Source organism: Crocuta crocuta, unplaced genomic scaffold, assembly GCF_008692635.1.
Source record: "Crocuta crocuta isolate KB4526 unplaced genomic scaffold, BGI_CrCroc_1.0 scaffold619, whole genome shotgun sequence".
Lineage (NCBI taxonomy): Eukaryota > Metazoa > Chordata > Mammalia > Carnivora > Hyaenidae > Crocuta > Crocuta crocuta.
The window spans coordinates 154,616-178,479 of NW_027533395.1; the positions used below are offsets into that span (position 1 = coordinate 154,616).

The 23,864-nt window shown below is 45.1% G+C and overlaps 2 protein-coding genes and 1 non-coding gene across 4 annotated transcripts in view; 1 reads left to right on the plus strand and 2 right to left on the minus strand.

The window, feature by feature from the left end:
• Positions 1–6,247: 6,247 nt before the first annotated feature.
• Positions 6,248–10,298, plus strand: WNT8B (Wnt family member 8B). Its single transcript, XM_077748311.1, has 5 exons — positions 6,248–6,277; positions 7,594–7,732; positions 8,536–8,661; positions 9,392–9,534; positions 9,753–10,298. Exons 1-5 carry the CDS (start codon positions 6,263–6,265, stop codon positions 10,296–10,298), a joined length of 969 nt encoding a protein of 322 aa, XP_077604437.1. The 5' UTR covers positions 6,248–6,262.
• SEC31B (SEC31 homolog B, COPII component) overlaps positions 9,951–23,864 on the minus strand; it is a 36,708-nt gene continuing 22,794 nt past the window's right edge. The window contains exons 18-27 of one of the 2 annotated variants that reach the window (XM_077748310.1): positions 23,116–23,289; positions 22,458–22,619; positions 18,221–18,398; positions 17,454–17,768; positions 17,138–17,196; positions 16,694–16,840; positions 16,282–16,401; positions 15,748–15,819; positions 12,237–12,297; positions 9,951–10,010 (exon numbers count right to left, since the gene is read on the minus strand). In XM_077748310.1, the coding sequence (XP_077604436.1) occupies positions 12,259–12,297; positions 15,748–15,819; positions 16,282–16,401; positions 16,694–16,840; positions 17,138–17,196; positions 17,454–17,768; positions 18,221–18,398; positions 22,458–22,619; positions 23,116–23,289 (1,266 nt within the window). In that variant the 3' untranslated portion in view covers positions 9,951–10,010; positions 12,237–12,258. Of the gene's footprint in view, positions 10,011–12,236; positions 12,298–14,567; positions 15,524–15,747; positions 15,820–16,281; positions 16,402–16,693; positions 16,841–17,137; positions 17,197–17,453; positions 17,769–18,220; positions 18,399–22,457; positions 22,620–23,115; positions 23,290–23,864 lie in introns of those variants that run through there. The other variant, XM_077748309.1, reaches the window with a different exon arrangement.
• Positions 20,833–21,025, minus strand: LOC144218555 (U2 spliceosomal RNA). The gene has a single exon (XR_013331195.1). It is a non-coding gene; the product is annotated as a U2 spliceosomal RNA (small nuclear RNA).

The following is a 23,864-nucleotide window of genomic DNA, read 5'->3' on the forward strand; positions in this document are numbered from 1 at the left end:
AAAGGGGTAAAATACATTTTTTCCCCTGGTTAAAAAAAAAAAAAAAAAAAAAGTTGCTTTAAGAGAAGTTTTAGGTCCACAGAAAACTTGAACAGAAAGTAGAGTTCCCCTGTGTATCCAACCCCTGCACAGCTTCCCCCATTGTTAACATCCTGAATTAGTGTGGTATGTTCCTACTTTTTTTTATTTATTGAACCCAGTTTAGGCAGCAACAGTCACCCCCCCAAATGTGTCCAAGGGATGTGGTGGTACCCAGATAAAGCAGAGTTTAGGCCTGAAAGATGGGGCAGATATGGGCAGATACTGTATGCCTACAGGACATACAAACAGAGGGAGGGCTAGAGCAATGGAAGACTGGAGAAGCAACAGAGACCGTGTGATAGTTAACTGAGCCTGTTCATGAGTGTGTGCAGAATGTCGCTAAGACCTCCAGGAAATACTTATCAAGAGCTTTTCGGGGATCGGGAGTCCTGGACTAGCAGGTGGGAAGAAGAGCAAGAGAAATATGGGTTGCAGGAAAACGTAGCAGTGAAGGAATATATGCTGCAGAATCACACTGACTAGGTTCCAATCCTGGATTTGCCACTTACCTAGCTGTGTGACACTAGCTTACCACTCTTTCAGCTTCTGTGTCTGTAAAATGGAAGACATAATCGTTTCTACCTTATACAATTGCTGCGACAATTATATGAACTTGAAACACGTAAAGCATTTAAAGGAGTATTTTGTGTGCACAGAATAAACATTCAGTAAATAGTACAGTACCCCATGGGGTTGCCATGGAAATTAAAAATGATGGTACAGGTAAAGCACTCTTCTAGAAGAGAGGTTCTCAATGAATGTCAGCTATCACTGTGATGAAAATTAAATTTTATATCGAATCAGTATATATACTGGAAGACTGTCAAAAGGAGAAGAAACCATTATAAAATTTTTATTTGGCAGTATAAAAACAAAACTAACTGCAGTTATTTATGTAAATTGCTTACCACTTATGTCTAATTACCATGAAGCACAATAACAATTATACATAACATTAAGTGTGTCAGATTGACTTTGCTAAAACTTTGGATTATAACACCAACCTCTGTGTACATATGCTGCGTGTTCACTGACTGTTGCTCTTCTGGTCCGTACATCTGCCCATGCAGCATGGTCGTCTGCTCACAATGTTGGAAAATTAGTGGGAGCACTGGCTTGCCAGACTTCTTTCTTATACCCTTCCCCAGATCTTTTCAGTCCTTATTATCCTACAATTTTCTGTTCATTCTGATGATGCATCCATCCTTTTTTTTCAATCCATTTAATTCAATCAATTTTAAAGAGTACTTACTATGTTCAAGGTATTGCATTAGGAGCTGGAGGTGCTACAAGGATATTTAAGGCAACCCCTACTTGTAGTTGAGTATTAGGGAATAAAGGAAAACCTTAATGTGAGGTAGAAAGAAGTTGCTGTGAGTCTTCAGGAAATGCTGGTTGTGGCTTTTGAGCTAGATACTTACTTAAGAGTAAGATTTTTACATACCAGGATAGCTTTACTGAGATATAATTCACATTTTATAAAATTCACTCCTTGAAAGTGTACAGAGTTTTAGTATATTCACAAATTTGTGCAACCATCACTTCAATCACTGTTAGAAAATTTCATCACTCTAAAAAGAAACCCCATCCACATCCATTAACTATCACTTCCCATTCTGCCTCCCTGCAGCCCCTGGCAACTGCTAATTTACTTTCAGTTTCTATGGAATTGCCTCTTCTTTACATTTTGTATAAATAGAGTTATACAATTTATGAAGCAGAGAAAGAGGATTGGGGAGTTGCAATTTAAATAGGATGATCAAGGAAAGTTTTAAGGAGAATGACACACTCGATTTTTTTTTTCAAATTTTTATTTAAACTCTAGTTAGTTAACAGATAGTGTATTGGTCCCAGGAGTAGAATTTAGATATTTATCACTTATATACAACACCCAGTGTTCATCATAACAAGCGCCCTCCTTAATACCCATCACCCATTTAGCCCATCCCCCATCCACCTCCCTCCATCAACCCTGTTTGTTCTTTGTCATGAAGATGCTCGTATGGGGGTGCCTGGGTGGCTCGGTCGGTTAAGTGTCCAACTCTCAGTTTTGGCTCAGGTCATGATCTCAAGTTTAGTGAGTTCAAGCCCTGCATTGAGCTCTGTGTTGGTGGTGCAGAGCCTACTTGGGATTCTCTCTCTTCTTCCTCTCTCTCTGCCCCTTCCCCACTTACTCTGTCTCTGTTTCTGTGTCTAAATAAATAAACAAATCTAAAGTTTTTTAAAAGAGTCTCATATGGTTTATTTCCCTCTCTCTTTCCCCCCCTTCCCATATGTTCATCTGTTTTATTTCTTAAATTCTGTATATGAGTGAAATCATATGGTATTTGTCTTTTTCTGACTTATTTCACTTAGCATAATACACTCTAGTTCCATCCACATCATTGTAAATGGCAAGATTTCATTCTTTTTGGTGGCTGAGTAATATTCCATTATATATATATATGCCACATCTCTTTTATCCATTCATCAGACAATGGACATTTGGGCTCAGACAGTTCCATGGTTTGGGTATTGTTTTGATAGACACTTTCAACTTAAAGGCTGAATGCAGGTGAAGAAACAAACTATATGGATATCTGGGTAAAAAGTGTTCCAGGCAGAAAGAACAGCAAGTGCAGTGGCCCAGAGGCTGGAGAGTGCCGGGTGTGCTGGAGGAACAACAAAGAGATCAGTGTGGCTAGAGCAGAGTAAGTAGGGGGAAAGTAGTAAGAGATTAGGCATTAATGGGGGCCAGACTGGGTAGGACCTTACAAACTATGACAAGAGTTTGGCTTCTGCTGTATGTGATACAGCAAATCATTAGAGGATTTTGAGCAGAGAGTAGCAACATTTGATTTGTATTTTAAATATCAATTTTAAATAAATTGATATTTATTTAGTTTATTTATTTATTTGGGGGGGGGGGGCAGGGCAGAGGGAGAGAGAGAATCCCAAGCAGGATCCACACCCAGCATGGAGCTCGATCTCACAACCATGAGATCATGACCTGAGCCAAAATCAAGAATTCGACACTTAACCAACTGAGCCACTGAGGTGCCCCTAAAGGAATTAATCTTTAAGTGGACCAATCATTTTGAGAATAAAATGTGGGAGAATAAGGGTGGAAGGAGGGAAGCAGTGAGCAGGCTTTAACAATATCCCAGGCAAGAGACAATGATTGCTTGGACCAGGCGATAGCAGTGAAGGTGTTGAGAACTGATTAGAGTCTGAATATATTTTGAGCTGGAGTTAGAAGGATTTGATGACAGAATGAATATGGGATGTGAGAGAAAGAAAGGAGTCAAAGGTAACTCCAAGATTTTTGTCTGACAAGTAAAGATCAGAAATTAAGTTTTGGATATATTAAGTTTGAGATGCCCATTGAAGTGGAGATGTCAAGAAAATAGTTGGATAAGCAAGTCTAAAGTTCAAGGTCTGAGAACTGCTGAGAGGGTAAGGCACAAACCCTTTGAATGACACTCAATCTGGGTAGTATCTTTGGCACTCTCCATATGGGGAATAGGAAGTTTGTACCTCTGCCTAGGAGCATGCTGATTGTACCATGTTCTATAGAGCTGCCTCTACCCAGGGAATAAACGCTGTTGTCTTCTACTGTTTGTTAGCATCTTTCCTGCAATCATATAACTGTCCCTAGGGAATAAATACCTATACAAACACTTAAATTCCTTCCTCTTTGGCTCTTTCCACTTTCTAACATTACATGCTCACTCTACTTTCTGTAATCCATATGATATTTTACTCCCAGATAGGAAATCTTGCCATTGTCTCATTAATTAAGAACAAGATCCTCAGGGCACCTGGGTGGCTCAGTCAGTTAAGCACCTGATTCTTGACTTCAGCACACGTCATGATCTCACAGTTCATGAGATCGAGTCCCGCTTCTGGCTCTGCACTGACAGCAAGAAGCCCACTTGGGATTCTCTTTCTCCCTGTCTCTCTGTCCCTCCCCCTTGCCCACTCTCTCTCTCTCAAAATAAATATTTTTTAAAAAGGACAAGATCCTCTTTCTTTGGTGTTCACCACAAGGGCACAGTATTTTTTATTGAGATATAGTAACATATAACATTATATTAGCTCCAGGTATACAACAGAATGATTCAATGTATGTATACATATTGCAAAATGATCATCACAATAAATCTAGTTAACATCTATTCCAAATCTTTTCTTCATGCTGGATAGTTTGGATATGAGGATGCCAGCCATAATGGTTCAAATATGTCTGCAAATAACTCAGGAATTCACATGTTAATTTATGGAAATGTTGTCCACATAAGGCCTACAGTCTTGTCCCATGGTAGGTGTTTAACTAAATCTGATTAATCATTTGTGCTCAACCATATATCATAAAAATCTTTACATATTGTAGGATCTTGAGGAAAGAAGAATCCTCTACTATCTCTGCCCATCACTCTCTGTGATTCCAACCTAGTATCTTCTCACAGGGTATCTCTTCACCCAGGCTCATGACAAAACTTTCTCTTTTGTCTGCCACTTGATTTTTGTTGTTTTGTTGCTTTGTTTTCTTTCCTGACATGGTCTGTCTTCTGGAATGGGAACTAGCCTCTGACTGGCCTGGTAATGTCCGAAACTCTTTGCAAATTATGCCTAACATAGAGATTGCTCTTGTGAGCCAGAGCAAGACTCTCTGGCATTACCCCATTATAGCCACACTCATCCCCTAGCCCCCTGCAACCACTAATCTATTTTCATGTTCTATAATCACATATTTCACAATTGTTACATAAATAAAATCATGAAGTATGTATCCTTTTGTGATTGGCTTTGACCACTCTGTATAATTTCCTTATACAAGTTCATCCACGTTGTTAAATGTATCAAGAGTCCATTCCTTTTTTTTTTTTTTTTTACCACTGAGTCATACTCCATGGCATGAATGTACCACAGTTATTTCTATCCATTTATCCTTCGAAGGATATTTGATTTGTTTCCACTTTTGGGGTATCCTAAATAAGTTGTTCTAAGCATCCATGTACACAAGTTCCTGAATAAAGATAAATCCTCATTTCTCGGGGATAAATGACCAAGAGTAGAACTGCTAAGTTGAATGGCAGGTCAATTTTTCAGTTTTAAAAGGAAGAGGCAAACTATTTTCCAGAGTCAAATTACTTATTTTTGAAATTTAATTATGACTCAATCCCCAGAAAGACATTGCAATGTTTACTTCTTTTTGATTAGAGAACTAACTATCCTTCTCAGAGTCCTGTGAAGTCAGATGGACCTGGATTCAATTCAGCTTCAATCACTTATAAACTGGGTGAGCTTGAACAACTTTGACTCAACTTTTTTGAATCTCAGATTCCCTATTTTTAAAATAGGAATAATGATGGTGGAGAATTTAATAAGACAACACTTAAAGTACTCAGAGTAGAGAGTCTGGTACACTGCAGTGAGTTATGGTCTCTCTTCTTACTCCATGGCAAAATAATGATCAAATATTACTTCCAACATTTTTGGTATTTGAAATTTTTAAAATCAAAAGAAAGCATAATTTCAGTTCCTTTTGTACATATTTTTTTATTTTTATTTTTTTAATATTTTTATTTATTTCTAGGAGAGAGAGACAGCGTGAGCAGGGGAGGGTCAGGGAGAGGGAGACACAGACTCTGAAACAGGCTCCAGGCTCCGAGCTGGCAGCCAGCACAGAGCCCGACGCGGGGCTCGAACCCACGAACCGCGAGATCATGGCCCAAGCGAAAGTCGGACGCTTAACCAACTAAGCCACCCAGGCGCCCCTGTACATATTTTTTAAATTCTTTTTTTCATTTTATTTATTTATTTTGAGAGAGAGCACACCAGCAGGGGAAGGGCACAGAGAGAGAGGGAGAGAGAATCCCAAGCAGGCTCTGCACTGTCAGCACAGAGCCCAGTGTGGGGCTTGATCTCATGAACTGTGAGATCATGACCTGAGCTGAAATCAAGAGTTGGATGCTTAACTGATTGAGCCACCCAGGTGCCTCCATATTCTTTTTTATTAGATGAATTATCTTTAATAGATTCCTTATGCATCATTTTTCCTTGGCAAAACCATTTTCCCTTCTTCTTATCATCTGTTTGCTGAAGTTATCCTTACAATGCTTGGCCACAGAAATGAGTTGGTGTATCTCCATTATGCTCTGTGGTTTTTCTCTCTTCTAGGTCAGTGAACAATTTTCTGATGACTGGTCCAAAGGTAAGAAAAAAAGTCCTTCAATTTATTTAGATTTCACTGATCTTAGCTTCTTGACTGAAAACTATACACATCAATTTCTTTTCATTATATTCATATTTTTATTAGCTGTATATGTTACAGACAGAAAAACGTTGGCACGGAGAGGGGTTACACCCAAAAGAACACAACAAGCTAGTGTCGGGGCCAAGGCAAGAAAGGAGTATTGATTCTGAATGTATGGCCAGCATTTCCAGAGCCAGAAAAGTCAACAGCCTTTCATGGTGTCAGGTTGTAGTCACACATCCTTCTCAGTGCAGTGGGTGGATGCAGTTTGCCTTTAAACTGGTGGCATTGTACTACATGATCTCTAAGGACATTTCCAGCCCCAAAATGTTTTTTTTTTTAATATTTTTATTTATTTCTAGGAGAGAGAGACAGCGTGAGCAGGGGAGGTTCAGAGAGAGAGGGAGTCACAGACTGAAACAGGCTCCAGGCTCTGAGCTGGCAGTCAGCACAGAGCCCGACGCGGGGCTCGAACCCACGAACCGCGAGATCATGGCCCAAGCGAAAGTCGGACGCTTAACCGACTAAGCCACCCAGGCGCCCCCAAAATGTTCTTTTCTAAGATAGTAATGGAGTGAGAACAGCTGAAACCCCATTTATGTAATTTGGGCTCATTTTGGAGAAGCAGAATAATATAGTGAATAAAGGCTAGTGAGGTCTAGAGTCTGATAACGCTGAATTTCATTCCTACTTTTACCATCTGCTAGCTGTGGGACCTTCAGCAAACTGCTTTACTTCACCGCTCTAAGCCTCTGGTTTCTAATCTATAAAAATGGTACCTATTTCACAAGGCTATTTGTGATTTTTTTTTTAAGTGATTAGCAGCTCTCTCTCTTTTTTTTTTTTTTACAAATAGTTTATTGTCAAATTAGTTTCCACATAACACTCAGTGCTCATCCCCACAAGTGCCCTCCTCCATGCCCATCTCCCCTCTCCCTCCTACATCCATCAGTCCTCAGTTTTTGTCAGCATTCAAGAGTCTCTCATGGTTTGCCTCTCTCCCTTTCCCCCCTTCTTCTCCCCCTTGTTCCTCCGTCAAGTTCCTCCTAATCCTCCTATACGTGCAAACATATGATATTTGTCCTTCTCTGCCTGACTTATTTCGCTCAGCTATTTGTGATGTTAAATGGGACAACATATTAAAAGTGCTTACTCTGTCATTATTTTAGAAGGACGGGAGAGGGGGCAGGGAAAAAGGTGCTTGGCCACTACAGGGCAGATGCCTTCCAACTTCAGCTGAGAGTCTGGATGTTGACCCCCGTGTTTCTACGCAGGCTTACCTGATCTATTCCAGCAGCGTGGCAGCTGGTGCCCAGAGTGGTATTGAAGAATGTAAGTATCAGTTTGCCTGGGACCGATGGAACTGCCCTGAGAGAGCTCTGCAGCTGTCCAGCCATGGCGGCCTTCGCAGTGGTAAGGAAAGCCTCAGCCACAGCTCCCTGGCCCCCCTGACCACAGGTTAGAGCCCCACTCTTCAGGGATGGCCCCCTGCTGCTTCTACTTCCTCATTCCTCAACCTGGTTTCTATCCTCTCTCTGAGATCTTCTCTGTCCCTTCTCCACCTTATAAAGCTTTTTTTCCCCTTTCTTCCCAACACCTGCACTGCTCAATGAATGGACTTTGCCTCACCCCCCTTGGGCCCCTTGGGATCCCAGTTAGCTAAATATAAATAGCATTAGGAGGCAGATAGGGGTCATAATTCTTCATGCCTCTTAGCTCCTTCCTTCAGCTGCTCAGCAGAGAGGTACAGGCTGAGTGAGGACTGACCTGGACTTGACTTCCCATGGAGAAGATAAAGAGTGGTCATGCCAGTAAATGAAATAGCTGCCAATCAGAGTCAGCATGTGCCTCTTAGACTTCAGTATTCCAGGAAGAAAGAGCCCTGGGATCTTTACAACCTGGCTTTCAGGTTCATCTCCTTTCCCATTTCTTCCTCTGGCCCTTCACCACCTAAATCCTTTACAACCATGTGTGTAAACAATAATCTAGCCACCGAGTCATAATGTGTACCCTGGAAAGATGGGAGGGAAGAAGCATAGCACTAAGACCAAGGCTGGAGCAGACCATGGAAGTGAGTAAGGTACATTATAAAGGTGGGGAAATAGGATGCAGCTGGGGAAGGAGGGCATAATGTTATTAAAGGAAGACAGCATGACTGATACTTCTTTGAGTTACAACCCCTCCCTCTAACTCACCCATTTTTTGGCTCCTGTCAGCTAATCGGGAGACCGCATTTGTACATGCTATCAGCTCTGCTGGGGTTATGTACACTCTGACTAGAAACTGCAGCCTCGGGGATTTTGACAACTGTGGCTGTGATGATTCCCGCAACGGGCAGCTGGGTGAGTAATGATACTGCGTGGCGGTGGGGGGTGGAGGGGGGCGTAGGGCAGGCCATAAAGTCCACTATGAGTGAAAAGTCTGGTGGGTAGTTTGGTGGGGGTGAAGCAGCGTTGTATTCTTCTAAATCTGAGGAAAATCGGGGCCAGCCAGTTTAAGCCCAAACCCTAGAGTGACAAACCAGGCTAAATGTAGCTTGGGGCCCTCCTCCCTCAACACTCCCTGTGGATTCAATCTTGCCACTCCCTAAATAGGGGGAATGTCATTTCCTGTTGCCTATCCGTTTTCTCTCCACTCTTCACCTCCACTGTCCTCTCCCATGCTCTCTGCCCTCCAGCTCAACTTCCAGCTTTGTTGTTCCATATTATTTCCAGTTGCGCCTCTTCCCCCACTCCATGCTGGCGCTTTGCTCACCTTTTTCTGGGCCATTTTGTGGATGTCAGTCGCTGGCCAGGCACGTGCACACTCTGCCGGAAGGCCAGAAACACTGTGTGTAGAGGGACACCCCAGCATCTTGCGGAGAATCCACTCGGCAACTATTTACATCATAGAGTCCGGAGCAAGGGGCTGGATGAGGCTGGAAGTGGAAGCCCAAAAGTGGCCTGAACAAATCTGGGCTGAGACTAATCTGGAGACAAGGCTCCCGCCCAACCCCAACCCAGCTGGAAACACTAGCTAGGAGGCTCCAAGCCCTCCTGGCTCAGACATTTCCTCCCCCTTGCACTCTTCCAGGGGGCCAAGGCTGGCTGTGGGGAGGCTGCAGTGACAACGTGGGCTTCGGAGAGGCAATATCCAAGCAGTTCGTCGACGCCCTAGAGACAGGACAGGATGCCCGGGCCGCCATGAACCTGCACAACAACGAGGCTGGCCGCAAGGTGAGTCCTGCAGCCGTTGGGGTCAGGCAGCTGGCTCCGTCCACTCCCAGCCCTGGGTGCGACAGCTCTTCGGGTCGTTTAGCAGATTGGAAAAACGAGGCATCAAGCCGGCCAGCCACGTGGATTAATTAGCTAGACGCCTCACAACCCTCCCCGACCCACAGCAGACTCCCCACAGCGTCATCCCGGACCAGCTCACTCCTGGCTCTCTCCCCCAGGCGGTGAAGGGCACCATGAAACGCACGTGCAAGTGCCACGGCGTGTCAGGCAGCTGCACCACGCAGACCTGCTGGCTGCAGCTGCCCGAGTTCCGCGAGGTGGGCGCGCACCTGAAGGAGAAGTACCACGCGGCGCTCAAGGTGGACCTGCTGCAGGGCGCCGGCAACAGCGCGGCGGGCCGCGGCGCCATCGCCGACACCTTCCGCTCCATCTCCACGCGGGAGCTGGTGCACCTGGAGGACTCCCCGGACTACTGCCTGGAGAACAAAACGCTAGGGCTGCTGGGCACCGAAGGCCGAGAGTGCCTGCGGCGGGGCCGGGCCCTGGGCCGTTGGGAGCGCCGCAGCTGCCGCCGGCTCTGCGGGGACTGCGGACTGGCGGTGGAGGAGCGCCGGGCCGAGACCGTGTCCAGCTGCAACTGCAAGTTCCACTGGTGCTGCGCCGTGCGCTGCGAGCAGTGCCGCCGGCGGGTTACCAAGTACTTCTGCAGCCGCGCCGAGCGGCCGCGGGGGGGCGCGGCGCACAAACCCGGGAGAAAGCCCTGAGGGCCTCCTTTCTCCCCTCCTTTGCCCATTTGTCCTTGGCTTCTTTTAGGGACCCCAGTTATAGAGGAACCTAGGGAATGCTCCCTCCCCCCGCATTCCCCTGCCCAGGGATCCCTAGAGGGAGAGACGCTGTAATCTCTCCAGACTTGCCACATTCCACCCCCTTTCCTCAATTCCTCTGCTCTCCTCCAGCCCTGCATTATCCTCACGGTCCACAATTAGGTCTGAGGGCTCCCAGTTCTGAGATTCTGAGCTGATTCTCCTTGCACAAAGATGAGACTAGGCGTCCCTCCTCCCCTTCCTAGCTGCCCTAACGCCTGACTTAGAGCCATAGGGAACTGGAAGAACACTTCTCAGATATGCAGGGTCAGGGTAAAGCCATCCTTCTCTCTTTTGCCCATTTTCTTGCTCCACCCTCATTTCCCTATTTTTCTACTGCTAGGTCTTTACCATAGCCACATCTTTTGTTTTGTTTTTTTCTGCAGAGTCCTTCCCCAATCTTTTGATTCCCTGCTGTTGACAGACACCCCAGCAATCTCTAATGCGTCCTCTCTCCTCTTCCCTTTCCCTGAAGAGAAACTGTGACTGACCCAGGAGAAAGCATGTCTTTGGGGGTTGTTTTCTAGAGGCAGGGCCTGAAGATGGAAGAAGTGGGAACCCTAGAGTGCTGACTTGCTGGAAACCAGGGTGCTCCTCATCCTTCTGATACAGGTCTCCAGTGGACTTTACCAGTCAGATCTTCCTAGACAATCACCCCAGGTGCTCCAGGCAGACCCACAGTGTCTAGAACGATGTAAGGGCAGATTACAAGTCACTTCCTATCCTTTAAAGTAACCTTCGCCCTACTCCTATTTCATCCTAGCAGCCAATGTTACCTCTTCTCCTTCCCCAAATGATTCCTATTCCTCTGAGCCAAGACTGAGCTAAATAATGTCAATTTCCCATACAGATCCCGGTTTGCACCTCTAAAGGCAGATCATAAGGAAGGAGAAGCTGGGACCCTTTGTTTTCACAAACCTGGATCTGAAACAGGCAGGATTCAGGGCATTGAATATTTTCCTTCGATAGGTAAACTTCCTGCAATGAAACTTTCCAATAGGAAGTTCAGCACCTTGAACTTTAATTTATTACAGTCACTGTGATATGTGCCTTCTTTTCTAGGTATTGAACTTATTCCTGGGAACATAGGGGAGGGTGAGTGGAAGATATAACGTCTAGGCCCTCTCTTCCCTCCCACCTTGCCAGAACACTATCCTCCCTTAAGCCTCACTTCCCTGATGGCCTATGTAGTTACACTGGCTTGTATGAGGCTAATCTGCCAACAATTAGTAAATAATCCATATAAAATATTCCACCAATACATTCACCCAGTAGCTAAGAGCTCACTGCTTGTGGTGCTTGAGACAGAAGCAGTACAGCAGGGACTTGCTTCTGAAAGAGGCCTCTGGAAAGGGAAGAGTCAAGTCCCTGACAGACTCTCTGCAGCCCAAGGAGCTTCCCAGCCATCTCCCTTCTCCTAGGTTGGTTGTGGGTCTGGACACAGGACAGCTGTTTAGAACTGGTCGGATGCCAGACCACCTCATCCTACCTCTTGGAGTGGGAGAGAGCACAGATGTGGCTCCCAGTAGGTAAGAGGAGCTGAGGCTTTAAGGGACAACCTGGGAAGTCTCCTCTTATATTCCAGACCAGGGCAGCGGCCAAGTCAGACCCCAAACCCCGAGTCTCTTCCCTATATAGCCTCTGGTCGATGAACACTTACTGAGGACAGAAGTTGCCTGTCCTTCTTCACAGGGATACACTTCCCTTCAGGGTCTCTTAGTGCTTCATTTCCAGTACAATCAGCAAAACGCCTTTTGCTCCTTCCCTCAGCTTTGACCTGAGCCTACTGAATCTCCCAACTTGACCTTCTTTCCTAATCAAGCAGCAGCATATACTAACCTGGCTGTCCCACTTGGCAGAATTACTTGATAGTGTGCAGGAAGAAAATCTGGCAAGGCAGCTAGAAGATACAAAAGTACAATATTGTAAAGGAAAGCTGCATTCTCCAGGAAGTCTGTTAGCATAAAAGTAGGACTATTGTGCTTCATATTTGATAATGCCAGGTCAGTACTTGAAACCTGTCATGCTGCCAGAAAGTTCTTTCATAGGTGGTTGGTCTGTATTTCCAAATGGATATAACTGATACCAGATTCATCTGAATTCTATAAAGGAAACAATATTGAGCTACCTTAGATCTGTATTGCTTTTCTTCCTCTGTTGCATTATCCATTCATTCATTTGGTCATTCAACAAATGCCGGAGTGCAAATAGAGTACCCAACAACACAGCGGCCTCCTTGCATTAGGTTCTCTCTTATACTGAATCACCAGGGCTGTGTTCCCTTTGCAAAGATGGACAACTGCAGAACAGCTGCTTGAAGACACTGTGGAGGTCAGCTAGTCAAAGCTTTTGTTTTACAGATTAAAATTGATGTTGAAAAAGATGTCTGGCGTGTTCAACCAACTAGTAAGTTGCCATGGGGTGCACCCGGGAACCTGGTCCCTTCCCTCCTCTTGTGTCCTCTTCAAGGCCCATCTGTCTCCAGCAGAGGAGAGAAGCAGACGGGGATCCTGAGAAGTGACAACGATACGGGTTCATGCAGGGGGCGGTGGAGGGGGGAGAGTGGTGCAAAACACTGTCTCCTTCCTGTCCCTGGCCTCTGAGCCTACACTCAGGCAGGGCTTTCTTTTCTTGAAAAGAATCCCAGCCTCAACTGGCCTTAGCAGCAGGTTAGGGCAAAGACAGAGCCAGGGTCGTGCTCAGTGCTGGTGGTGCTGGCGGTGGTGGGAGGGGAGGGCAGGCCAGGGCACCCGCCTATTGTGGGTCTGGATTGGATGCTTCCACTCATTCATTTCCTTTTAATTAACCCGCATTCCTGGAGGAGAAATATTTATGTTGGCTCCCATAGAGGCAATCCGCAGACTGGAAAGAAGGGGGAAGAAAGCCTGCCTTAGCAAAACAATATCTCTAAAGAGCTCAAGAAGAGAAAATAAGAGAACAAAATACCATTAAAATAGCCTTCTACCCCCACTGGAGTCAATGAAAACTTCATTTCACATGCTAATCCCCCACTCCGCCCCTTCTCTTCTCACAACACCTTTCCTGAAAGTGTTTGGGAAAAGTCTTCGCAGTCAGTACACAGCTCCCTGCAGCTCAGACTTCTTCTTGTGTTAGTTCAGGGCCCCAAGTGGGGCTCTCGCTCCAGCAGCGGCTTTTTTCTCCCCCCCTTTAATTTAAACAAAGACTTCAGAGTTCATCAACCTCCCACTGAAATTCACAGCTGCTGAACAAACTAATCCCCTCTCTCGGCCTTTCTTCCCTTCAATGGGCTCTTGGCTTCAAAGACACTTTGGGAAAGGACTTTGCTGGGGCTCACACTGCTTCATCAATAGAAGTTAGTGCAAGTATTATCTGAAGAGCAAGTGGCTTTACAAACAAATACTGCCTAACAATCCCTTCCTCCCAAACACACACATCTAGCCCACAGACATGATGGGATCTACAACAGGATTAGAGATAGTACCCCCGGCTTCACACCCAGCCCCTTTGTGCAGCTGAGCTCAGCCCTGAAGTGGTGTGGGGAAAACCCGAGAGCATGTCAGGCACAGATGGAGACAGACAGACAGACAGACAGACAGACAGACAGACACACACACACACACACACACACACACACACACAGCAATGTGGCCACAAATGCTGCAAGGAGAAAGCCTTCTAGCCTAATTCAGTGCTACCCTCCTTTCTTCAACTCTTGACTCCCCTCCTGTTCCCAAGCCCCTCTCCTGCCTTACTGGGGTACAAGGAACAGGAACAAAGAGGCTAGGAAGAGAGGTAAGGGCAAACCAAGACCCAGAGGAGACAATAATTGGGAAATGACTGAGGAAACCAAATCAAAGCGGCTTTATTGCCCATTAAGTACATCAGTGCTTCAAATGCCAAGTCCAACCATGAAGAGTGCAGCCAGAGAAGGCAGCCCTGAGACATGTGGGGGCTGATGAGAAGGGCCTCCAAGCCTTGGGGAGCAGTGCTAGGAAAGTCTTGTTAATATGGCTCCTATTCCAGAACTGGGCTTAGAATCACACAATGGGGGCACCTGGGTGGCTCAGTTGGTTAAGCGTCTGACTTTGGCTCCGGTCATGATCTCACAGTTTGTGGGTTCGAGCCCCATGTCAGGCTCTGTGCTGACTGCCAGCTCAGAGCCTGGAGCGTGTTTCAGATTCNTAGAATCACACAGTGGAAGGCCTAGGGCCCTGGGCCAGGGCTCAGACAGGTCAAGTCAGGACCACTGCTTGTAGGCAGAGGTCCCTCTGTTCCTATTTCATAGCCTAAGAAAGCTCCCAGCAAAAGGCAGTGCACCCCTTCTACTTTCCACCTAACCTAGCCACCCTTATGATGTGGGTAGAAGAGAAGGTCCTTGTAAAAAGCACCTAAGTTCCTTCTCTTGGTTCTGCTCAGCACCCATGCCTCACATCCATGATTTGTTCAAAAGATGAACTCTTATCAAAAGATCAACTCTATCCCAGCCTCTGGGGCTCAGAGGAAAATGGACCTGGAAATATGAACTCAGAGGCAAGGAGAAAGTAAGGCCAGACTCTTAACCCACAGAAGGGAAGAAATAAAAGCCCCACAAGATGGGTACAGCAGAGGTAGACTTGGAGGTAATGGTCCTGCTCACTCCCTCAGAAGCCACTTCAACAGAACATCCCTGGGGTTCTTGAAGACACCCTGCCCAGGTCCTGTCAGAGTACAGAGTCAGGGAAAGTGAAGAACCAGCTATATGCTCTGCCTCAGGGGCTGAGAGAGCCTTGGATGGATTCTACAAGGCTAAGCATAAAAGGGTGCAAAGAACCCTGCTAGTTTACAGGCAAGTCCACAGCATCATATACCTGGTAACAGGGAAAAGGATAGGGAAAAACAAACAATCTATTCCGAAATTCCCCCTTTTCTGCAGGGAGGAGTTAAGTAACAGCAGAAGTAGCCTCCTGGCAAAGAGGCTGCCTGGTTTACATGTGCAGCTTATAAGCAATGGTGAGGACAGCCTTCAGGACAGGCATGAAGCTGGAGACCTCGCTGAAGCTGCTGCAGCCCACCACCTGGGCATGCACTGCAAGGCCCTGCTCAAAGCTTCCTGCGTCCACACATCGGGCAACCTCATGGAGCCCAGCCAGGACATGAGGCGAGAGCTGTGGAGGGATCGACCCTTAGGTCAGGGAGCCCGGCCCAGCCCCTACCCTGGCAGGATGGAAGGGTAAGAGAGGATTTAAGTCCTAGAACCCAGTCTGGGCAAGATATATGTATTTTGTAGGGGAACCCGGGTTGGTGAGACCTATGGGAGAGGACACTGGGCTCCCTTTGGCCATGGGTGTTGGAGGGCAGGGGGCAGAGATGCACCATGAAGTGTACTTACTGTCCCCTGGCAGAGCTTCTCATATAGACATTCTAGACGTTGGGCTGCCTCATCCAGCTTCCGTTTTGTCTTCTGCAGGAAGGAAAATGGATTCTGACTCCAGCCCGTAAGACTAACACTACACAGGACTATAAAGAATCACAGTATATTAGAGCTGGAATGGCTTAATGCTACTGCTTTCATTTCACAGGAGAGGCAATGGAGGCCCAAAGACAGGAAGTGACGTGCTCAAGCAGACACAGCCAGTGAATGAATAGCAGGTCTCTGTACTCCTAGCTTTCACCTTCCCTCCAGTGCCCCGGGCTGCCTTTCCAACAGTTAAGCCTCAATGTCTCTGGGTCCTGCTACCAAGAAGATGGACTCAGACCAAATGAGCCCCATGTCCCCACATGGATATCAAATAAGTACAAGACACAGACAGCGGGGCCCAGGGACTAGGAGAAAAGAGTCACACAAGGAACTGATCTACAGCTCAGGAATCCTGGGACCAGCTGGTGGTGTGAGGAGGACACTGTGGGGAAGGCTCAGACTTACTAAGTCAGTGGCAGACAGGGAGCAGCGTCGTAGAAGCTTGTCAAAGCTGGTCTTCAAGGACAGATGCTCTGGGGGCAGTTCCTTCCTTTCCACCCTCTCAGGTGGCTGCTGCTGAAGTTGCTGAGGAAGGAGCAGGGAAACAGGATAGACGGGCAAGGTGTCCTTCTTACAGCTGCCCTATGGACTCGTCCTCAGTGACTCAGTGTCACACTTCTCCCGCTGGAGCAGACCAGAGTTGGGGAAAGGGACACTCCCTCTTCACTGCAGTAAGGACATTTGGTACCTGCCTGCACCAGTTTCCCAGAGAAAAATCTGCCTCCCTCTTGAGGAAAGAGGTCCATCCACCAAGCTCCCTGCTTTTCTATACCCAGGAAGAGTTGGAAAGCAGAGGGGAACATGCTGTTCCTGTCACCTGCAGGCTGAGTTCTCCAGGTGCTCCTGGGGGAGCATGGCCCACACCAGGGACAGAAAGCTGGGAGGAAAGGACTCCTCGTGGCTCAGAGGTGAGGCTCATAACTGAAGCGGTAATCGGTGCTGGGGGTATATGCATCTCTGGCAACTAGAGACAGAGAAAGAAAGGCATATGAGTATAGCTGAGAAACTTCCTAGGCCCTAGTTTGAGAGAGTGGCAGAAGTTATGAATGAGCAAGGGAACAGAATAGTGAGTAGGGAACCAGAAATGGGGAAACTGGTATATGTATGCAAGAAGGAAAGAGGAGACAGCTGAGGGGAGAAGAATGAGTGGGGAAAGAGACAAGACAAGAGTGTGTGCCTAAGAAGGGGACAGGGCTGAATTCAACTGGAACGTAGGTCATTGGTGAATGTATGAGGGGTAGGTGGCAAGAGATGCACTGACCTTTTTCCTCTGGAGGTTTGTCCTGGGCACTGGGGCATTTTTCAAGGAATCTTGAGGTCCTGCATAGCACAAAGATAGAGGTATTTAGGGGCATGGTCAGGAACATTGGAAATTTTTAGTCTAAAGCCCAGACAAATTATTTTAGTTGGAGACTACCACACCTCCCTCTGCAAACCAGCCATACTATCAGTTGACATTCTCCAACCCAATGACTGCTGGTTTACTGGCCTGAGGAAAGACTCCTAAGGTGGTAGTGGTGAGGGGAGGAGAAGGAGGCAATGACCCAGAAAAGGGAAGCCATGGAAGGAAGACTGACCTGGGGGAGCAGCCACGAGGCCAGTGGTTGGGGGGGTACTAGAGCATGGAGCACCTGGACCTCCTGGAGGGTGTGTCACAGGGAAGCTGACAGGAGGGGCTGGGGGCTGGAAGCTCGATGGGCTGACACCTGGGAGTCTCACAGGAAGCAGAGGGAGCCGCTGAGCAGTCTGAGCCAGAGAGGCAGAGCCAGGCTGTACAATGTCTAGGGGTGCCACAGGTGGGGGTGGACCAGGAGGAGGCCATGTTCCAGGGAAGCCCATGGGGTTGGGAACTTGTGCCTTTTGCCCTCTTAACAGTGGTGGCTCAAATAAAGCTGAAAAGGAACAGGAACAAGTCATTTGCCACCAAACTTAAATTTGGGAGAGACTCAGATCATATCAGGGAAGAATATGGCAGCAATAAAATGAACAAACCAAATAATGACAATAATAAAAGATTAATACGTGTGTATGGACACCTGCCATTTACAAAATACTTTTAACTATTCTTCAGTTGATCCTAAAAATAATTCTGTAGGGTTGAAATGACCAACATAATAACCACTATCTCTTTTCAAAAGAAATAGAATGGCTAAGTATGTTGCCCACAGATACAAAGCCAGTAAGTAACAGTACTGGGGAGCCAGACCTCAAATTCCAAGCTCCTCACACTACAAATTAGATATAACACCCCCCAAATCCATGCTGGCCATGCCAACTGTCTTCCTCTGTGCTCTGCCCATACAAACCTTTACTTACCCACTCACTCACTCACTCACTCACTCACCAGGCCTTACCCCAGGGCCCAAGGGCAAAGGCTGGGCTGCCTGGGGCGCAAGAGACCTGTAGTCACTTATGTTCTGCATTCTGTAGCTTTGATAAGGGCTAGAATGGGAAGGTGTCAAGGGTGTCACTAGAGATGACTGAGATGTGAAAATCCTTGGCCTTGGAGATGGAGTTGGAACCTGCAAAGACAAAAAGGGTCATCACTTGGAAAGGGAAGAAAAGGTAAGTAATTGAAAATAGAAAAACAAGAGAGAATATGAAACAAAAGGCTGGCTCTTAAAATAAAAATCAACAGAAGTGACAAGTCTCTATAAAAAGTGACAAAGATAAAGAAATAAGACACAATTTCATCAAGATCAGGAATGACACAGGGAATATTACAACAGTCCTGCAGCTGCTAAAAAGATAATAGAGGAATACAAATAACAAAGTTACAAATAACTTTATGTTAGTCAATCTGACAATTTAGAAGAAATGAACCAATTCCTCAAGAACCACACTCAGCCAAAGTTAAACAGATAACTTGAATAGTCCTAAGATAACTAAAGGAATTAAATTTGTCATTGAAAAGCCCTCCCGCAAATAAATCCTTAGGCCTAGATAAACTTACTGGAAAATTTTACTAAACATTCAAAGAATTAACACAAAGTTTATACAGTCTCTTCCAAAAAATAGAAGAGGGAACATTTCCTAACTCATTTTATGAGGTCAGTACTACCCTGAAACTAATGCCAGAAAAAGCACAAAATAAAACTACAGGCCAATATTTCTCATGAACTTAGGCACAAAAATCCTCAGCAAAATTTTTATAAATTGAATCTAACAATGAACTATTTTATTTTAAGAGAGAGAGTAAGAGCGTGCAAGCAGGAGAGAGAGGGAGAGGGAGGGAGAAAGAGAGGATCCCAAGGAGGCTCCATACTCAGCACAGAGCCCAATGCAAGTCTCAATCCCCCAACCCTGGGATCACGACCCAAGCAGAAACTAATAATTATATGCTCAACCAACTGAGCCATCCAGGCACCCCAAACAATGAATATGAAAAAAAATAACATACCACAACCAAATGGGATGTATTCCAGATGATGTAAGGCTGGTTCGGTATATTTAAAAATCAATCAACCTAATCCACCATAACAACAGGCTAAAGAAGGAAAACCATTTAAAATGATAACAGGAAAAATACCTGACAAAATTCAACAATGATTCATGACTCAGCGCACTAGGAATAGAGGGAAACTTGCACAGACTCATAAAGAGGATCTACAAAAAAACCCTATAGCTAACGTCATGCTTATTGGTGAAAGACTGAATATTTTCCCTTTAGGTTGGAAAAAAGCAAGGATGTTTGCTCTCACTTTTCTAAGTTTAGTACTACAATAAAGCAAGAGGAAGAAATTAAAGGCAGAAAGACTGGAAAAAAATCTTTTTGCAGACAACATGACTGTCTACATAGAAAATCCCAAGGGATACACAAACTCCTAGAACTAATAAATGAGTTCAGAAAACTCATTTCTGAACATTGAAGTCACAGGATACAAGATTAACACATATCAACTATATTTCTGTACACCAACAATGAACAAAGGGCAATCAAAATTTAAAATGCAATTACCATTTGATTTCAAATTGCTCAAGAGAAAATGAAATACTTAGGTTTGAAATGAACAAAACATGTCAGGATCTGTATGATGAAAATTATAAAATGCTGATGGAGATAGTATTAGAGAGACATACCATGTTCATGGATGGGAAGATTCAACATAGTAAAGATATCAATTCTCCCTACCTTAATCTAGAATTTAATGCGATTCCTGTCAACATTTCAGCAGGGTTTTTTTGTAGATAAAGACAAGCTTATTCTAAAATTTATGTGGGAAAGGTAAGGTCCTAGAATACCCAAAGTAATTTTGAAAAAGAAAAACAAAGTGGGAGCGATTACTCTTCCTCATGCGAAGATTTACTATAGATTTAGTACTCAAGACAGAGTGGTACTGTTAGAGGGAAAGACACATGGATCAATAGAACAGAATAGAGATCTTAGAAGTAAGTCCATATAACGGATTATGCCCAGGTAATCATTTTTAAGATTATTTATTTTGAGAGAGACAGAGACAGTGCAAGCAGGGGAGGGAGGGAGATGGAAAGAGAGAGAGAGAGAGAGAGAGTAAGAGAGAAGTAGGCTTCACACTGTCAGCATGGAGCCCGATGTGGGCTCAGACTCATGAAAACGAGATCATGATCTGAGCTGAAACCAAGAGTCAGACGCTTAACCGACTGAGCCACCCAGGCACCTGCCAGTTAATTTTTGGCAAAGGAGCAAAATCAATTCAATGGAGTAGAGACAGCCTTCTCAATAAATGATTATGGATATCCATTAGCCAAAAAAAAAAAAAAGGAAGCTTGACTATACTTCATGCCATATACAAAAATTAACTCTGAATGGAACATGGGCTTAAATGTAAAACATAAAACTATAAAACTTTTAGAAAGAACACAGTAAAACTTTAGAGGAACTTGGACTGGCAAAGAGTTCTTAGACTTGACACAACATGATCCATAGAAGAAAAACTATTAACTGGACCTCATAAAATCAAAAATTTTTGCTCTGTGAAGGACCCTGTTTAAAAAATGAAAAGACAAATTCTTACGTAGTTACATACACTCACACACAAACACAAGAGTACATGTAAAATTGGTGAAATCTGAATCTATGGACTGTACTAATATAAGTTTCTTAGTTTTGATTTTGTGCTATAGTTGTGTGTGACTACACTTGATCTTAGCCAAAAGGCCAAGAAGCGATTAGTTGTGTGTGACTAGCATGAGGTGGGGTGGAGATGTGATACAGGAAACTTCCCAGTACATTTCTTTGCAACTTCCTATGACTCTACAATTATTTCAAAATAGAAAGGAGAGTGGGAGAGGGGGAGAAAAAGAGAAAGAGAGAGCGAGCACAGGAGAAGGAAGAGGACGGGGGAAAGAAGTGGGAAGGAAGAAAGCAAATTAGAGTATGAACTGAAGGTGGGACAGGATGAATCATCAGAGCTTCCACTTAATACCTCTATTTTGCAGTCTTGCTGGATTTTGTTCCCCAGCCCTTCCAGTAGGCTCCTGGTATAAGTTAGCAGCACCCAAACCATTGGGGCATAGTGGCCAGGAACTTGGGAGTTAGTTCAACTTCACAGACTCCTCTAAACCATCACTAATTTCTGCCAATTCTACCTATTAAGTATTTTAAATCTAACCTCACTCTCCAACTTTAGATCATTTCATGTCCTCATCATTTCTTGCTATTGCCTCCTAGATGCCTCCTTCCTAAACTCTTAGCTAGTCATTGCCCTGTATAAGACCATTCAATAGTTCCTGACTGCTATCAATTTCAGGGTCAGGTCTAAGCTCTTTAACACAGAATTCCAGGCCCTTCCTGATCTATCGCCTACCTGTTACTCAAACTTCACCTAACCTCACTCCTCTGCCACAAACTTCTGTTTTGCAGCCTCATTAAAATATTAGCAGTTTCTCAAGTGGGTTTTGCTTACTCTTTCTTCAATGCTTTCACACATGCTATTCCCACTGCTTGAAATAGCCTTCACCAGGGCGCCTTGGTGGATCAGTAGGTTAAGCATCTGACTTGATTTCGTGTCAGGTCACGATCTCATGATTTGTAAGATGGCGCCCCAGGTCAAGCTCTGTGTTGACAGCATGGAGCCTGCTTGGGATTCCCTCTCTCCCTCTGTCTCTGCCTCTCCCCTGCTTGTGCTCTCTCCCTCTCTCTCTTTCAAAAAAAAAAAAAAGTTTTCACTTACCCCTTTCCTTGCCTAAATAACTTTTAATCTTCAAGACTCAGATCAAACATCATACTCATTCTGAAAAACTCCCTAGACTTCCCCTGATTCCCCCAAAAGCTGTTTTCCTCTGTGTGATCCCATGGCACCTTATCATACTGCAATCATGGCATTTATGAACTTTACTGTACTTATTTTTTACATATCTATTATTTCTACTAAGCTAGGAGCTAATTAAGGGCACGAATCATGGTTTGGCCACCTTTCTGTTCTGAGAACCTAACAGTTGTCCAAAAAGCAATTATTAGAAAAATAACTGAATATATGCTCTATGAAGTTGGAAATGTTCATCATTTTTGTTCACTAATAGATTTAACTGCCTAGAACCAAGCCTAGTATTGGTAGATATTTGATAAATATTTTTGAATGAATGAACAAACCAGGTCTTACCTGGTGAGAAGACTGGAATCCCAATCTGTAAGATGATGTCTCTTTAGAGTGGGGGGTAGCCCCCACAACCACCCGGGGGAAGGGGAAAGGAGGACACTGTTGGCCCATGACACCAGAACCCTGGGCATGAAAAAGCCGATCTCTCAGCTGCTGAATTGGTGGCTATAAAAGTTATAATAATAACTGTGTTAATTAAAATTAAAACAAGCAAATGTCCTCTCTTATAAGCCTGGCCCCATATAGCATTCAAACTTCAGTTTATTTCTACACTTCAGCCACCTTAGATGACTCAAAGGTTTCTAATCTCTGCCAAGCCTCCCTCCTTGCTATTCCTTCTACCTAGAATGTTCTACATCTGCTGGTAAGCTACTTCTTTTTGAAGGCCCAGCTCAACGGTTTTAACCACTGGAAAGCCTTCCTTGACTACTCTGGGCAAAACCAGCCCCTTTCCTGGAGTCCCACAGCACTTAGTATAAGTTTCTGTTATGACACTGTAAGTTACTGACAGATTTTCCCCCAAGGGCCTGAGAGCTTCCTGAGGGACTAAGTATTATCTATCCTAGAATGTCTGTGTTTTGCATAGTGCCCAGAACATGGAAGTGCTCAGCCAGTGTTAGATGACTGAAATGGCTTGCTCTCTCTACGTGGCCCCACTCACCTGAGTACAGTCCCTGGGTAGGTAGCTCATGGCAGTGGCCAGGCTTCCCTGAGCTGCCAGAGCGTTGGCATACTGAATAATCCTGTAGGTTGTAGCAGGACCTGAGCTCACCCCATCAGGACCCCGCAGTAGCTTCAAGCTCCTATTAAGGACCATCACCTTCTCCATCAGGTCCTATAGGAACAAAGATAAGGCAGTCAGGCCTCTTCAAGGTGCATCCTGCTCTCTAAGCCCAGGCAGTTCACCCAGGCACTTCCCATTATAGGTATGAGGGTACCTGAACATAGCCAGCTACAAATAGTAGGGGACGATACACCTAGTTAGAAAAGGGCCATTGGCCTCACCTCCCAAGCTGTTAGCATTAACTTCAACTGGGCCCATCTGGGTCTTAGACTCTTGTACATCTCTGCTTCTTTTTTTTGCTTTCTTTACCCTTTACTCTGCTAGTAAATCATCAATTTCAGGTTCTGGTAAACTATTGTTTCATCCGTGACTTTGTCTTCTCACGAATCTGTGACTCCCACCTTCTCTGGTTACCTGCAAGGTATCTGGTACAATTTAAACCCACAGAACTTTTGGGGCACCTGGGTGGCTCAGCCAGTTGAGTATCTGACTTTGGCTCAGGTCATGATCTCGCAGTTTGTGAGTTCAAGGCCCGTGTCGGACTCTGTGCTGTTAGCTGATAGCTGACAGCTCAGAGCCTGGAGCCTGCTTCAGATTCTATGCCTCCCTCTCTCTGCCCCTCCCCC

Excerpts from the sequence above, each read along its gene's own strand:
- WNT8B (XM_077748311.1), top strand. Across the intron at positions 8,662-9,391 it reads TTCCCGCAACGGGCAGCTGG|GGGGCCAAGGCTGGCTGTGG; the intron begins GTGAGTAATGAT and ends GCACTCTTCCAG. Across the intron at positions 9,535-9,752 it reads ACAACGAGGCTGGCCGCAAG|GCGGTGAAGGGCACCATGAA; the intron begins GTGAGTCCTGCA and ends TCTCTCCCCCAG.